The sequence below is a fragment of the Mixophyes fleayi genome, chromosome 6 (genome assembly GCF_038048845.1).
Source record: "Mixophyes fleayi isolate aMixFle1 chromosome 6, aMixFle1.hap1, whole genome shotgun sequence".
NCBI classification, from domain to species: domain Eukaryota; kingdom Metazoa; phylum Chordata; class Amphibia; order Anura; family Limnodynastidae; genus Mixophyes; species Mixophyes fleayi.
In genome coordinates, this window is record NC_134407.1 from 70,381,744 (window position 1) to 70,397,550 (window position 15,807).

A 15,807-nucleotide genomic window follows, 5' to 3' on the forward strand; every position below is an offset into this window, starting at 1 on the left:
CTGTCATAGGCCCAAAAGTTGTTAATGGCCTTAAAGCGCATATATAAACATGCTTATTACAACATACTTTTAAAACCTCCCCTCTGGGATCTAGGTCATGTGACAAGTGCAGGAAGGGGTGTGGTGTCGGTGGGGTAAGTGATGCGATAGCCCTGCCTCCATCAAGACCTGGGAGGATGACTACCCGGAAATTCGGGCAGAGTGGGCAAGTATGTATTAGAGGTGTATCATACTGCTGGGCTCCAACTGCTCACAACATCTCCAAAAATAAGTAACATACTGTATAAAACATACTTGCCTGCTTTCAGCAAGTGTAGGCCGGGAGAGAAGAGTGACTAGAGAATGGGAGGGGGCAGGGCACGGCCAAACGCGGCATTTTGCCCCCTCCCCCGTGACGAAAACGCCATTTTGTCGCGGGGGTGGGGCTAAAATGACACAATTCACTGCAAATCTAGTCATTTAGGGTAAGCAGTTGAGGGATGCGGGAGACTTGGCTGCTCTTCCGGGAGTCCGTGAGACTGACCCAATTTCGGTAGTCTCCCGGACATTCCGGGAGAGTTGGCAAGTATGGTATAAAACAACATCTGCACAACATTGGCCAGAATCACACATCAGAGCCAAAGATTCCCAACACGCTAACCGACAACTTATGAACATAAACTGGGAAAGTTATTTGTGAAAATGGTACTAATTTAATTTGCTCCCAGAAGAACAACAGACTTTCCAACAGGACCTCTTCTGAAGTAGGGAACATAATTTGCTCCTTCCTAGTGTCCCTCCGCTATAAATACACCCAGCTCCCAAAACTGCCTCTCTGGCTCCTAAATTAACAGTAATTGCATCCACCATTTAGGGATTTACATAGTAATCTGTGTTTTATGTAAATGTGTGTGCAGAAGTCTGCCAGGGTGTATCTGTGTGTCTGTGAATGTAAACCAAGCACAAGAGAGTCTGTTTAGAGTAATTTAGGAGTGTCCCATTGACCAATAAATATACCTTCTTAAATATTTTCTAGAGCAAATTCTATTTTGGATTTTAAAATCTGTCACCTACACAGTGGTGGCAGCAATTTTGTGGAGTGAACCAATATTCATGAAAATCCAGATTCACTAGAAATTAGCTTAATATTTTGTCCATGAAGTGTCTCACTGATGACACTGGGTCATAATGAACTTATAGGCTGCATTCTCATAAAAAAAATGGTTCAGCTCACAAACTGTTGCCATGGTGATGTCAGTTACCTTCTTTACTCTAAGTTACCATGGTGATGTCACCTTACTAACTCTAAGTTACCATGGTGATGTCAGTCACCTTCTGTACTCTAAGTTGCCATGGTGATGTCACCTCACTAACTCTAAGTTACCATGGTGATGTCAGTCATCTTCTGTACTCTAAGTTGCCATGGTGATGTCACCTTACTAACTCTAAGTTACCATGGTGATGTCAGTCACCTTCTGTACTCTAAGTAACCATGGTGATGTCACCTTACTAACTAAGTTACCATGGTGATGTCACAGCGCATGCCTAGCTGGAACCTGAAGTTTCACCAAAGCTGGGGATAGGGATGGTTGTGCCTCTCTGTGATATAATAATAGGATACACTGTCTAATAATTGTTCTTGTGAAATTAGTTAAGTAATCTTTAGTAAGAGAAATATTTTCTTTATTATGGGTCTATTTTAATAGCAGCAAATTAACTAACAATAACGCCTGCCTGGAAGAGATTTTATTTATTGTGATTTTTATAATTTACCAAATCCTACTGAGAACACATCTCTGTGACAGATATCATTATCTGGTTATGTCATTCACAGCTAATAGCTAGCAAACTTATTTTCCTTAGTTAATAGAAGCGATCTTATAAACCTTTTTTTAGGTCATCCACAGCCGGGCCAGATTCCACCCACAGATATTAACGTGATTCTAGTAAGCACCGCGGTACCAGCACTGAAGCTGTTAAAAATGATTAGTAACAGCGACACCAGGGATGCAGCATCTGAGGGATAATTCCTGGAAAACACAGCTAATGTTTACTCTCTCTAGATGCGCCACCTGAGCACCGTGTAGATACATTATAATATGTAATCTTCAGAGCCATTTCTCAGTCATCAACGTATAATTGAAATGTCCATAGAAGACATTGGAGGTCACTCTCTAATGTGAAATAAAATGCAGCAATTCCCTGCAGAGGGTCTGTTATTGTGCTGTTGTGGCTACAGACAAGTACAGGGATTACTATGACAAGACAGCATTCCAGGATGAGTACAGTTGTGTACAGAACATACCTACCAAATGTCCTTAACTTCCAGGATCAGTGCGAGAACCCAGCACTGGCACTGCACCCAGCCTGCCCTCTGCTCTCTGCCTGATACAGTCACTCACATACTGTACATAAACATACATGTGTGATAACTTTACAAAAATGCTGGTGGTTAATAACTTAATATAGTTGTAGCATTATACTGTACCTGGGTTGCAGTGTAATCAAATGCCACATCAAACATGTAGGTTTTCTCACGGGACCGGTTGGCTCTCAAAATATCATCTGGGTCCTCCATTGGATCCATAAGAACCACCATCTGCAGGGAGTTAATGTGTAGAGTTGAATGAAATGCATCGTGCCTCAGTGATATCACTAGTTCAACATCAATTGACAGGCTGTATGGTCATGGCTGCCTCCGCTGTGTGTAGACACAGGAACATTTTAAAGTAACTCTTTCTAAAACAATCCTGTCCGTTATGAGGGACAATTTAGAAAAACCTTGTTGACCTCCCTTCCCTTATGTAGCTGGTTGTTGGAAACATGAAATCAAAAAAACTTGAATTACTTTTTTTGGTATGGTGGTTTTTTAACATACTTCATTAAAAATGTATAGTTTCTTTATCCATGAGGCATCTCATTTGCTAGTATGGAGACTTGTAAGTGCCATATTACAGCCTGCAGTTTCCATCAATGCAATTACAATTTTAATTAACTAAACAGCAATGTTCAGTTTATATTCATTTGCACAATATTTCAAACATATATTTATTTACATGATAGTTTTCCTCTTGGACACCATCTCTAGGTAGCATGTCCTCTGGGACTCCTACTAGTATCTTTAATTAAATCTAATATTTCATATTCATTTATATTAAAGGTTGTGTATTAAAGAGTTGACAAATACACCTGAAATAACCTCAGTGTTTCTATTTTATTAAGTGAATCACATTTCACTCCTCTGCAGCAGTTTGATAATTTAGGAGGGAGGTGATTCTCTAGCACAGCAGACACCAAGTTATTGACAGCTTGGAAGACTTGCACTGCAGAAATGTGGTGTGTGGATTGATGGTCCATACATAACGGGTAGGGCAAGAAATATCACAGCAGCTGGCTGGATGGTTGCATCTGCTGTTTACCACACATCAACCAACTCCAGCTGTTTTAATGCTTCTCTAGGACTGTAGTCTTCCAGGCTGCAGATGTAGAGTCCTCCCAGTTGAATGCTACATGGAGGATGTAGAACTGAACTTTTTTTTTAATATCAGTGTTGCAGTGATCAGCTGTGGACTAACTTGAGGCCTGGGCTATACTGCAAATTGTCCAAAGTCTTCCTTAACCATGTTTTGTGCCTGATCAACCACTGCCACACTCCTGACGTGCACTACAGAACAGTTCTGAGTTTATACTTCTCCTATCACATCATTTTCCCCATGGTAATTGTTATATATATATCAAGAACATCAAACCAAATTTATTACAGCTCCCAGAAACTACCAAAGTACTGGTATTGGATCTGTTATCTGAAAAAGATTTTCCAAAATTACAATTTTAAAATTGACTTCCCCCATCCCCCCTGCCCTGACAGTTCCCTCCTCATTGCCTTGTTTAGAGCAGTGATCAACATAGTTACTGTAAGAGGATGCTAGAGGACATGCCTGAGCATCATAACATTATTACTGAGAAGCAGCTATTCTTTACTCTGTTTCCTTCCTCTTGTCAGAGCTTTCTAGATAACGTGTTTCCAGGTAAGAGAACCAAAGTTCACTATAAATTATGAGGCCCCCTATCATTATTGGCCCTACTACAAATACCTTAAACTCAGCATTCCTGCTCCTTAGTTGTCTTATTACTGGCACAGCTAAAGACAGTTTTTATACATAACAATGACATTACAATCAATTTGAGTGAGAGAGTCAAGTTTATCAGAGATTGAAGAGCCCTTTTACCAGTGAAAACAGGTAATTATGGTGATAGGCCTCATTTTTGCTTTAATAACATGAGCGTAGCCAATAAACCAGCTGGCGGAAAGATTCGGCAAAGAGTAGTTTATGTTATGAATTAGTGAGGGATCTTGGGGCTTATTTATCAAAGGACAAAAAGCAGTAGAGTTTTTTTCATGTCACCGTATATAAGTAGCTGGCTAACATCGTTGATAACAGCATTTACATGGGAAAGACTATTTAACAAATATTGCAATGGTATTTGTACGCTGAAATACCTGTTTGTTAGCACCATCTCAGGATAGCAATAACAGAACAAATTTATTAAAACATGCGCTATTCTTTGAATAAAACATTTCAGTGCATGAATGTTTTAAAATATGTTTTTTATATTTATAATAAATTTTATCTATATTTAAACCGGATGAATTTTTTAAAAATAAAGTTAAGCTGAATTCCGAAATCTGGGCTGTCAGTTCCACTGTGTATGCGCAAGCCGGCCAACAATAACTGATAGGTTACATTCTCATATTTAGTACATATTTAGGTGAATGGTCCATCCATGTGTGGGCCATTAAGCCAGGTGATTATTGGCAGCTTTCATGCTGTTAATTTATTTTGCTCTTATAAGAAATTTGTATTTATTAAACAAAATGTATTAAAGTCAATACAGCTATTAGTTAAAATAAAATTACTGTAAATAATTAAAACATGTTCATGGACAAGTGGAGCTTTGTGAACAGATGGTCTTGGGTTCAAGTCTCTCTAAATTCTTCTAAATCAGATAAGGGAATTATTCCAGAAACGCTGCCAGCTTGAAGAGACACAATTCTGTGCCAGGCAATGGCCTGCTGCCACACAGAGCAGTACAAGACAATGGCCACCTTCTCTCCATGACCACATGGTGTTACCGCATATTCACCTGGAACAAGAACAGCCATTTAACTCAGCACCAACCATTAACGTAAGAGATAAAGATGTGCTTCTCCTTGAGAGAGGAATCTGGTGTGGTTTTACTTACTGTTAGGGTACAAAGCAGAGGGATAGAGCATGATTTACCAGCTACAAAGAAAGACCTATTCTAAGAGCACATCTTGTTCTCTAAGTTGAAGCGAACAAAACAAGAAAAGAAAAACTTTCTAAACTTCATGTAAGACATCTAAAATACCAAGCGTTGATGTCTGGGAGTTGCTATGATGACCTCTCAAGTGTGTGGAACTATGATATTTATACAGACACTGAACAAAAATCTATCGCAAAGGAAATTATTTTGTTGTCTATTTTTTTTTAAGGAGGTGATAAAAAGTCTGCTGTAGTGCATGTTACTGTTTACAGGGCAGGTAATGGACTCATTTAGGTCAATGACGGTGGATGATCTTTCAAAGCAATGTGGTAGCATCCAATGAATAACTGAGAAATGATTTAGCAGAGATATTCTGATATAGTAAAAATATATTAATTACACGGTGAGCTCTGCTCCCCAGGAAGAAGATTACAAAGGCAGGCGTCGGACTAACTACAAGTAAAGCTTACATGTGTCAACGCTTGCACTCCTTATAGTAAATCTCAGCCTGCAGCCACTTCTAGCAGAGTGTGCTTGGCACCTGAGAGCAGCAGGGTCCTAAGAAAAAGTATAAGTCTTGTCATGTGATTGCAATATGGTGACATGAAGGGACAATATGGTGGCACTACTATGCTTTATTCTGGAATGACGGTACTACTCAATAATTTAGCCCATTCATCCCACAACACAATTTAGCCAAGTGATTACACTGGAAAAAAATTAAGTTGTCAGGTCAGGAGGAACATTACAAAATGCTTTTCTGGAGCAAATGGGGAGAAGGGGGCCAGGGAAGAGGGGTACGTCACAGTGCCACCAGGGATGCTGCCAGCTGCTCCTCCTCTGTGCCAATGTCCCCAGGATGGCACACATTCATCACAGGGGCGCTAGGAAAAATAAAAAGACTATATGGGTGACATTATGGCACTGATTCAGTGTTTAGGCACCCAGAAACACTGGCTCTAGACGATGGCTTTAGCCTAATGATAGCATCAACCCTTCTTCTAGGAGCCATCATATGCTATTACCTTATTTGTACATGTTCCACTTCTGAACTAACATGTCCTTTTCCCCTTTAATGCTCTGCTTCACCGACCACCGAAAGTATCTAGTTTATACCTTTAACCAGTGGTCTAAGTGGAAAATTAGAAGTGACGGCATGAAAAATGTAATGTGAACGTAAGTGAATGGAATGTGATAGTGTTACAATGAAGGCAGTAGAAGTGGCGGTATGGCATACCACCGTATACACCCCAACTTTCACCACTGCCTTTAATACAATAAAATCCATAATGTGTTGTTGTACAACGTCTGGAAAGCAAAGCATGCTGGGATTTTGCCTAAAGAATCCTTCACCCTAACCCATGATAATGTCCCTTTAATCAACAATTGTTTTCTGTATGCAACTCTGCACAATGGGTTTTTCATAAAAGCTCAATTGTTAACGCTATCATTTCCAGACAACTCTGTGCTTAGATTTGGAGGGAACAGTGGCTGTAAGGTGTCAATAGAAGCCATCTGGTTGATGTATCAGAGGTTGGGTAGTCTTTGTCTGAAATGTATCATACCTGCCATATGTTGTGGGCATTAGAGCATGCTGGTACTGACAAAAGAGAGGGCTGCTCTGGTTAATTACAGACATACTATCTGCTCACATACATAGAATTGTATTGGGAGATCAAACCTACACCTTATGTCTTGAAGTTGATAAAAAAAAGGTGTATTTCCCCAGGCTATAGTTATTTTTTTACTACTATTTTTTCCAACTCAAATCAAACTGCACCTATTCATTTAAATTTTGCCCCTCAGGATACACCACTATTTTCATGTGTAAAATATATGTGTGCAGGGTCTGATTATCCAATAGGCTAACTAGGCCTCAGGGTAGGGCGTAAGGCTTTTGAGGGGTGCAAAATATTTTGGGTTGCAAAACTGTAACAGCTGGAGGAATAAACTGAAATTAATTTCAAAATATAAGAGAATAGTTGTTTTCTAAAGTATAAAGAAAACATCAATGAAAAATGTAGTAAGGTTTTGATCTTGACGTATTTTCATGGTAAAGGCTGAAGACAATGAGTCATTATTAGGCAGGCACATGAGGATAGCGAGTAGGAGAGACAAGGACAGCGACAGGAGCAGTGACTGCCCTCTTCACCCTCACTAACAATCGTTCATGCCTTTGTTCTCCTATACAGTCCGATTTTAAAGAAAACAAAATGAGTGACAAAGATTACTGTGACCCTTTTAAAAGGCTAAGTGGACCTGAGTTTTGAAAACATAGAAACATAAACATTGAGGGGGGTGAAGGAAGCCACATTTTAATTCAAGGACAAGTTCATTTTTACCTACCATGTATTAGCCTGGTGTTGGAAGCGAGGGGGCCCTTCCAGTGTATTAGCCTAGGTTGGCCTGAACCCTTAATCCATACTTGCCCACTCTTCCGGAATGTCCTGGAGACTCCCGAATTCTGGGTAGACCTCCTTGACTCCCGCGAGAGCAGGCAATTCTCTTGCATCCTGCCCACCTCCTAGTAAAGATGAGCAAGATGGAAGCCTCAATGACACGATTTGCAGTGAATCGCATAATTGTGGCCCCACCCCTGCAACAAAATGTCAATTCCATCATGAGGGGAGGGGCCAATTGCGCAATGATGCAACTGGCCCCTCTTTACACCCTCCTACCACACCCCCTCTCCAGGATCTCCCGGAAGTCAAAAATTCAAAGTTGGCAAATATGCCTTAATCAGGCCCTGTATGTGTACGTTGCAAAAAAGCACTTTTGCCTTAAAATGGTGCAAATGGCATTTGCACTGCACAAGACATCTGATCTCTGAGCACAACGAAGGAGGAGTGATAGGTGACACCCGTTGCAGGTAGCTGTGTGCAATGTACTTCCCCTATCTTACCATCGTACTTTTCTTCTGGTAATTCAGGCTCTCCTCAGCCGGCTCCAGTCTGTCCAGGTGGCTGCCATAGCAACACAGTGCTCTGCAGAAAGTGGGTAGCTGGTACATCATAACAGCGTGTTATCAGCCACCATCTGTGCTTCTCTCTCTGTCCTAATCTGTCTGTCTCCTTATTTCTCCTTATGTAAGGGGCCTGCATATCATTCGGACAGTCTAGTCTTTCAGCTGGCAGACGACAGAGGAAACGTTTCCCGAGAAATATTTCTACTTTCCTATAAAACTTGTTCTTGTTTTTTCCCTTCAATATCCGATACTCCCTTTCATTGCACACTTTGATCATTTGCACTCAATTTATTTACTAACAGTGCAAACAATAAATAACCAATGGCAACCAATCAGCAATTAGCTAGGATAGATACAATACAAGCTAGGCCAAGACAGATGTATTATCAGCATCGTTGCAGGGAGAAGGGCAATTTATTACAAATGTACAAATAACAGCTATCCCTGCACTGATCTGCAAAAAAACAAATTGAGAACAGATAATTCACAGAAGTGCAAATTATACAGGCTGAGAACATTTTTATTTATGTTTTTTTTAAATCAATCTGCTCCTTCTTTTCTGATGTTGGAGTCCACAGAAAAATGTGCACACTTTTTGGTGTGTGAAAGGGATGTACCCTATAAGAAAATTAGAGAGTGAAAAACCCTACTGTCAGTAAAAAATGTGACTTTTCCCTTTCCGTATGTTTGGCTGTGGCGCACACTGCCATACAGGTGCCATGTGGTTGCCCAACGCCTTATTAACTGATTTTATATCAGTGTTTCCACTTTTATGTCTATTACTTGTAATGTATCCATTCTATAAAACAAACCTGTACAAGTGCAGAGAGCCACTTTGGATGGCAGCGTCAAACAGAGGAATTATCCAATTAGCCCTAATAAGAAAAGCCAGCCAGTGGGAATTAACATGAACTCTGTGACCTCATGGTGACACATCACTGTATTGATGTAGCACTATGGAGTCTATTTATAAATCTATGTCCAGGTGTTTTGCAAGAGATAGGACTTCAACCTTTACATCAAGGGGTCACAGCCGGCCATAGCAGTGCTATACTCAGAGGTGAGAGTTGCCAGGGCTCACAAAGCAAAAGCTTCCCCATGCTTTGCCTATTTAACAAGGATCATGAACCGCCACGAACCTTTGGTTATTGCCATCTCAGGATGACGATAACAGAAGAGAATGAATAAACACTTTAACCATACTTGTCAACTCTCCCGGAATGTCCAGGAGACTCGTGCATTTCGCATGAGTTTCACGGACTCCCGGGAGAGTGTGGCAATCTCCGGCATCTGCCCACTTCACTACGAAGTGGACAGAATTAGGTCCAAAATGCCGCAATTCACCGGGAATCGTGTGTTTGGCCCGGCCCCCTGCTGTAAAATGACACGTTTGCATCATTACGTCAAGGGGGCGGGTCCAAAATGATGCAAATTTTGGATCCCCGCCCCCCCATCACGCCCACCTCCCCCGGCAGGTTCCCGGAAGCCAACTGTAATAAGTTGGCAAGTATGCTTTATTCTTAGAATAAAGCATTTTTTCTATGACCAATATTTTAAAAACATATTTTTTTTTATATTATCATTCATTTTTACAATTGATTTTTTTATTTTATTTTGTTTTTTAATTAGCGGCTCCGGATCAGTATCGTTTAGCTGCCTCAGCAACATTTAAAATTATGGTGACATGTGAGCCCTATCAACATATATTAATAAATTGACCCCTATGTCTAATAACATGCAGGCCCATACAGTGTATGTCACTAGATACAGCAGAATACCTGGCAAACAGTTAATCTAAAGATGATCTTCCTGTTTACAAAAATTGTTGAAAAACAAAATAAATGAGTAAATTTAACATAGCAATGTAATATACGGAATGCAATAGTATGAACACATGCAGTTTTATGCTGTATATGCTGGTTTCAAATTAAGACATTTCTATAATAACACAAAGAGGTATCTAATAGCTTTTTAAACTGTATGTATATTATACTCGCCAACTCTCCCGGAATGTCCAGGAGACTCCCGGATTCTGGGTAGGTTTCCCGGGAGAGTATGGCAGTCTCCCGCATCTGCCCACTTCCTAGTGAAGTGAGCAGAATTAGATCCCTGAGAATCGCAGCATTTGCCTCCCCCCCTCCCCCGCGCTGTAAAATGATGTGTCTGCATCATTACATCGCGGAGGCAGGACCAAAATGGCACCATTTACATAGCCCCACCCCTGAAACGCCCACCTCCCCCAGGCAGCTCCCGGATGCTGACTTCTGGAAGTCGGCTAGTATGAGGTATATAAAGATGAACAAATAAATCCGGCATTTACAGCTTGGGCAGTCAACTGAACTGGTTGATTCCCACTTATAAAACTGCATTATATATCATGTCACCGATTTATACCTTCCCTACTCGATTCTTTCTTTTTTGTTTGGCTAGTGACCCCTCCGTCCCCCCCTCTCCTATCACTCTCTCCTCTCCTTCTTCTCTTTTTTCACCCCCTTGACATTATACACTGTTTGGAATATGCTGCCTATTTTCCTTGGAAGCTATACACTGTTTTGCTTTACATACAATGTCAACTTCCCACTTTCTGTTATTTACCTGTAAAATTCAAATGAATGTTTATTAAAAAAAAACAAAAAAAAAAACTTAAAAATAAACACCTTTCCGTCCAGCTCTAAAAATACACAAAAACCTGCAATATATAATAGATTGCAAATGTTGCTGCACTTTTGTTAAAATGGGCTATACCTGTTCATCCACCTTATGTGCAATGATGGTGGCCCCTTCCACCAGCTCCGTCTCATTAATCGGCCGGATGCGCAGAGCAACCTGTTCGGGTAAAAGAGAGGTGTTAGGATGGTGCTTTTTAAAGGTGAATTTGATCAAGCTCAGTTCACATTTTTCTTATCATCCATTATTTCATAGTTGTTCATATGGCCACAGTTTTGATGTGAGCAATCTGTAGCCAATCAGAAATGAGCAATCTGTAGCCAATCAGAACGACCACATCAGAATATAGTATTTCAGGAGTTGAATATGCTGATAATTGAGTGTGTAATGATTTGTGTGAATGTGTTAGTGAGAACAGGGCTGCACAATAAGCGGCCAGGGTAACAAAGTGGAGAATGGAATGAAGATAAGCAGCAAGCCACAGACTGAGAGTTAGAGTTAGAGTTAGGTACTAATGTGAGGCTTCTGTAAAACTGATTATGGAAGATTGTCCTATTAAAAGCACCACTATGAGAAACAAAGCAATAATAATAAAATATATCCGAATGTTTTAGCAAGATTCAGTATCAGCTGAATGCACTGAACTTGGCCAACCAAATCCTGATTTTCTGGTGGTTTTTGGAGCACAGGACCAAGTTCTTAGTTCCAGGGATTACAATTACATAAAGGATTCTCATTTAGGTCATTCAGCCTAATTTTAATTTTCAAATATGGGTTCAAATTGACATTCAGCTAAATGGTTTATAAAAAAGATTTGGGATTTGGCTGAAGCCTAAAATTGAAATGGGCGACGAACATTATACTGCCATAACTGAGTTTTCCGGCGGGTTTGACAAGCCAATCAGATTCTAGCTATCATTTATTTAGTACATTCTACAAAATGATAGCTAGAATCTGATTGGTTGCTATAGGCAACATCTCCACTTTTCAAACCCGCCGGAAATCTCTCAGCTTGATACATTTACCCCCTAGAGTTTAGGATCACCTCATGAAAACAACTTCCTTCCACAAGACTGCAGCTCTGTGCTTCTATACGATCATGGGAGCCACCTTTTACCTCTAATATCCTATTATTTCACAGTAGGCAACATATGATTACATATATATTTACTGCACACATAAGGCAGAATTTGGTCTTGTATGGTGTTTATCCTGTCCTCACTGTGAGACGTTTTGGTTCTCCAGTGCTTATCTCACAGATCTCTCAGCTGATAACATTGTGTAATGCTCCAGAGTTGGAACTTGCAACTTCTCATTGGTTCTCCTGCTCACGCCCATCTCAGTGGACAGTTTAAAATGGTGATAACATGCACGAATAACTAGAAATGCAGCTTTGGTACATAGCTAAGAGCGGGGTTTCCTGTATCCTCAGCGTGAATGTTTGTGTTTACCATGTACCCTCTAAGGAGAGTGTGCTTATACATAGTACACCCCAACATGTGTACCGTTTCTCAAAGAGCTCTTTATTCATTTATACCAAGATACTCTCATATTCTTTATTAGTAAATGTAATTTTATTTAAAGTTATATTTAACAGACTGAAGTACGCCTTGAATCTATCTGTGGTTCATCTTGGGGTACAAATATCGCAGGTTGATAATTTAATGTCTATAGATAAATCCTCCACACTTATGAGTACAATAATACAATACAATAAGGAACACAAATATGCACTTTAGGATTCCAACAAGTCAGTAGTCAGTAGTTTTACTGTTAATACGGTAAAACTGCACATAATTACCCTTAATACGGTAATTTCAACGGTGGATTTTTACTTGCAGCTACCTGAGCTGCGAGATGAAATCCAGGTTAGAATTACCGTATTAACGGTAATACTGTTAACGCTGCTCTATTTGCGGCAGAATTGAATCGTCCCCTATTAATGTAAGGGATGTATTTCTATAAGTAATCATCAAATCGATCTCATGGAACAAAATCTCAGCACTGCAAATAAGAAGATACAAATTGTGTGCATACATCATAGCAATTCAGACACAGACAGAAGGAAGCATTCCTTCAATATCTACTAGAAGTGTCTGCTTATCTATTAAATATCCCAAATGTCCATGTTTGGGCTTTCACTACTACCAAAAAAAAAGTTTAAAAATAGATAAAATGTATTGTAAAAATTAACAAAATATTTAAAAACTTTTATATATTACAAATGCTTTATCCATCCTCAGATGGGGATTACAGATCAGGTAATATTCAATTGTCCGCACGTTTTTTTTTTAGATCGCGTTTATTTTACCCGCGATTCAATTCCATTTTTACCGCTCAGGTTTTTTACAATAAACGGTTCTCTCGCGCTCCAGTAGAAGGTCTATTGAAAGTATAGGGTGTGCGAGAGTCAAGCGTGTTAAAAGCTATTCAATTGTTTTTTAACGCGGCGCGTTAAACAGGCAAATATGCTGTTTTATCTCACACCTCTTTGGGGTGTGATAAAAATAAAAAACCTCTGAAAACTATTTGAAATCATGTAATCATGAGAGAAAAAAAGTTAAACTATGTTTATCACTAATGCCTAACATTTAAAAGTTGATTTTCTTGTGAAAAAATAATGAAATAAAAAACATTAAAAAAAATTAAAACAATTAAATCACTAATTAATTATATTTATGTATGTTTTTGGTGCAAATATGTATGTACTAATGTGTTTTCACATGTATAGATGATTCTATGTTAAAAAATAGTTCAATAAAATAATATGCTAAAGAAAGTACTGTAATGTAGATATTATCAATGTGTAATGCAATCCAATGTATGAAAATGTATGAAATCCTTTTTTTGTGTTATACATGACCGCGTTAAAACTCCCCTTCACTCCCCTAAAAACTGGAAAAAGCGGGCGGGGGCAGCGTTCCCTCTTTTTCAATAGAATTGCACGAGTTTTCGCGCTGCGTTAACTAAAAACGGTCGCTATTGCAATTACAAAACTTGCGGACAATTGAATACCCCCCATATACACTATATTACCAAAATGACCTGACCACTGGATATGACCATAATACAACTATAGTACACTCTATACACACATAGGTCACAACACCACCATCATGACCTGACCACTGGACATAATCATAATGACCTGGATAACAGACCTAAAACAGGAACGGCTTCTTGACTAATAAAAGGATGGTCTACACTTGACCCCACCCCCCTTCCTTGTGATTTGACCACTACATTTGCAATGCTGCATTTACTGAACTCCTCTTAGTGGGGTTTCTGGCATTTCAGCTGGGACACTTGTAAACAGAACTATATAGTAAATAAATGGAACTATACAGACTGTCACCTCCTGAGTTAAAGGGAACTGACAGTCTCAATAATAAATAATTTCAGAACAGACATCCACCTGTTTGGACAATCCGTCCTTTGTCTCTCTACCTATCCACCCACTCATGATAGTTCTCATGGCCCTATTGTATTCTTGTAGAGACATAGATGCTGCAAGAGGCCACAGCTGGGAGCCTGAGCTTACAGTTTCCTTTAGATGTCAGGGTTACAGTTACAATCTAGAGCAGGGGATACACTTTTCATTAAAAATTTACAGTATAATATATATATATATGTCACAAGCTATCAGAGTTCTGTGCCTCTATTTAATCCTGAATCTACTATTCCTCAGTTAGACCAAAATACCTCTGTTTGTCTTTCATTTCAATCTATCTCTCTCGTGAGAGTTACTCTACCGGTGACTCTCAAAGGTTTGTTTTGTGGCCCCTAAAAGTATAAGCTGCAAATACCAACATGTGATTAATGGGTGATTAATGGGTGCCATGGCCTTTAGCATCGCTGCCTTGATGGGACATTTGGTTTGACTGTACCCATCTTAATATCTGTATGGATTTTGTATGTTCTCCTTCTTTTACTCTGGATTTACTGGTAGTTTCATTTGGCTTCTGACTAACTTGACTTGTGTGTGTCTATGTGCCTGTGACAGGAAAATTAGATTGTAAGCTCCAATGGGATAGGGACTAAAGAATTATAATAATAGTATGATGACACTTTCCAAAATATGTGACCATGTATATGAAAACGTCCTCACATATTTTAAGTTTTTTCTTTGAACGTTTAATGTTTTTTTGAGGTATAAACTTGCGTATCAAAGATATATGTCCAATGAGTTGCTTCTGAAGCAAACTAATTTGCCCAAATTGAGAGTGTAAGCTCTTTGCAGGCAATATACCGTTAGATCTATTGTCACTTGCTAGATCGAACACTGTATCATTGGTTATTAAAACACTTCACGGTTTACACGTTGTTGATTACTGGCTGCCTGTCTGCTCACCTGAAGTTTGATTTGAAAGCCTGTTATGTCAACTTTAATTATATGTCATTATTTGTCCATTCTAATCCTTAGCTGGAGACCCCGAGCAAGGGATTAACCTGTACTCACACACACACACACACACACACACACACACACAATTACTGTGCAATGCAGTGTGAACGTATCTGTGTACAGGCACACCACACTAACACTGCTCGTACACTATACATGACACACGCCAACACAGAAATAATCATACCATCAAATAATAGTACTGAAATCTATATATTAACCCACTGACTGTCCCGACCCAATACTGCCTGTATGAATCACACAATCCCAATCATATGTTGGATCCCAGAGTGTAACCTGTTGAGGGCATTTGCTTAAATAGTTTACGTGTCATCATATACTTTAACATGTACACCTTTGTACAACACCTTGGAACATGTATTTTAATTGCATTAAATTAAACAAAATATATACAATGTATATGTGTGTGTGTGTGTATATATATATATATATATATATATATATATATATATATATATATTATACACATATGCATATATATATT

At 39.3% G+C, this 15,807-nt stretch overlaps 1 protein-coding gene and 1 long non-coding RNA gene across 3 annotated transcripts in view; both read right to left on the minus strand.

Moving 5' to 3' along the window:
* The window catches only part of KIF19 (kinesin family member 19), a 63,997-nt gene that overhangs the window by 47,611 nt on the left and 579 nt on the right, over window positions 1–15,807 (minus strand). Inside the window, exons 2-3 of one of the 2 annotated variants that reach the window (XM_075216831.1) lie at window positions 10,976–11,056; window positions 2,468–2,578 (exon numbers count right to left, since the gene is read on the minus strand). In XM_075216831.1, coding sequence (XP_075072932.1) covers window positions 2,468–2,578; window positions 10,976–11,056 — 192 coding nt within the window. Of the gene's footprint in view, window positions 1–2,467; window positions 2,579–8,167; window positions 8,680–10,975; window positions 11,057–15,807 lie in introns of those variants that run through there. The other variant, XM_075216832.1, reaches the window with a different exon arrangement.
* Window positions 1,177–1,615, minus strand: LOC142160291 (uncharacterized). The gene is made up of 4 exons (XR_012693137.1): window positions 1,516–1,615; window positions 1,452–1,484; window positions 1,312–1,344; window positions 1,177–1,241 (listed from the first exon to the last, which is right to left on the minus strand). It is a non-coding gene; the product is annotated as an uncharacterized LOC142160291 (long non-coding RNA).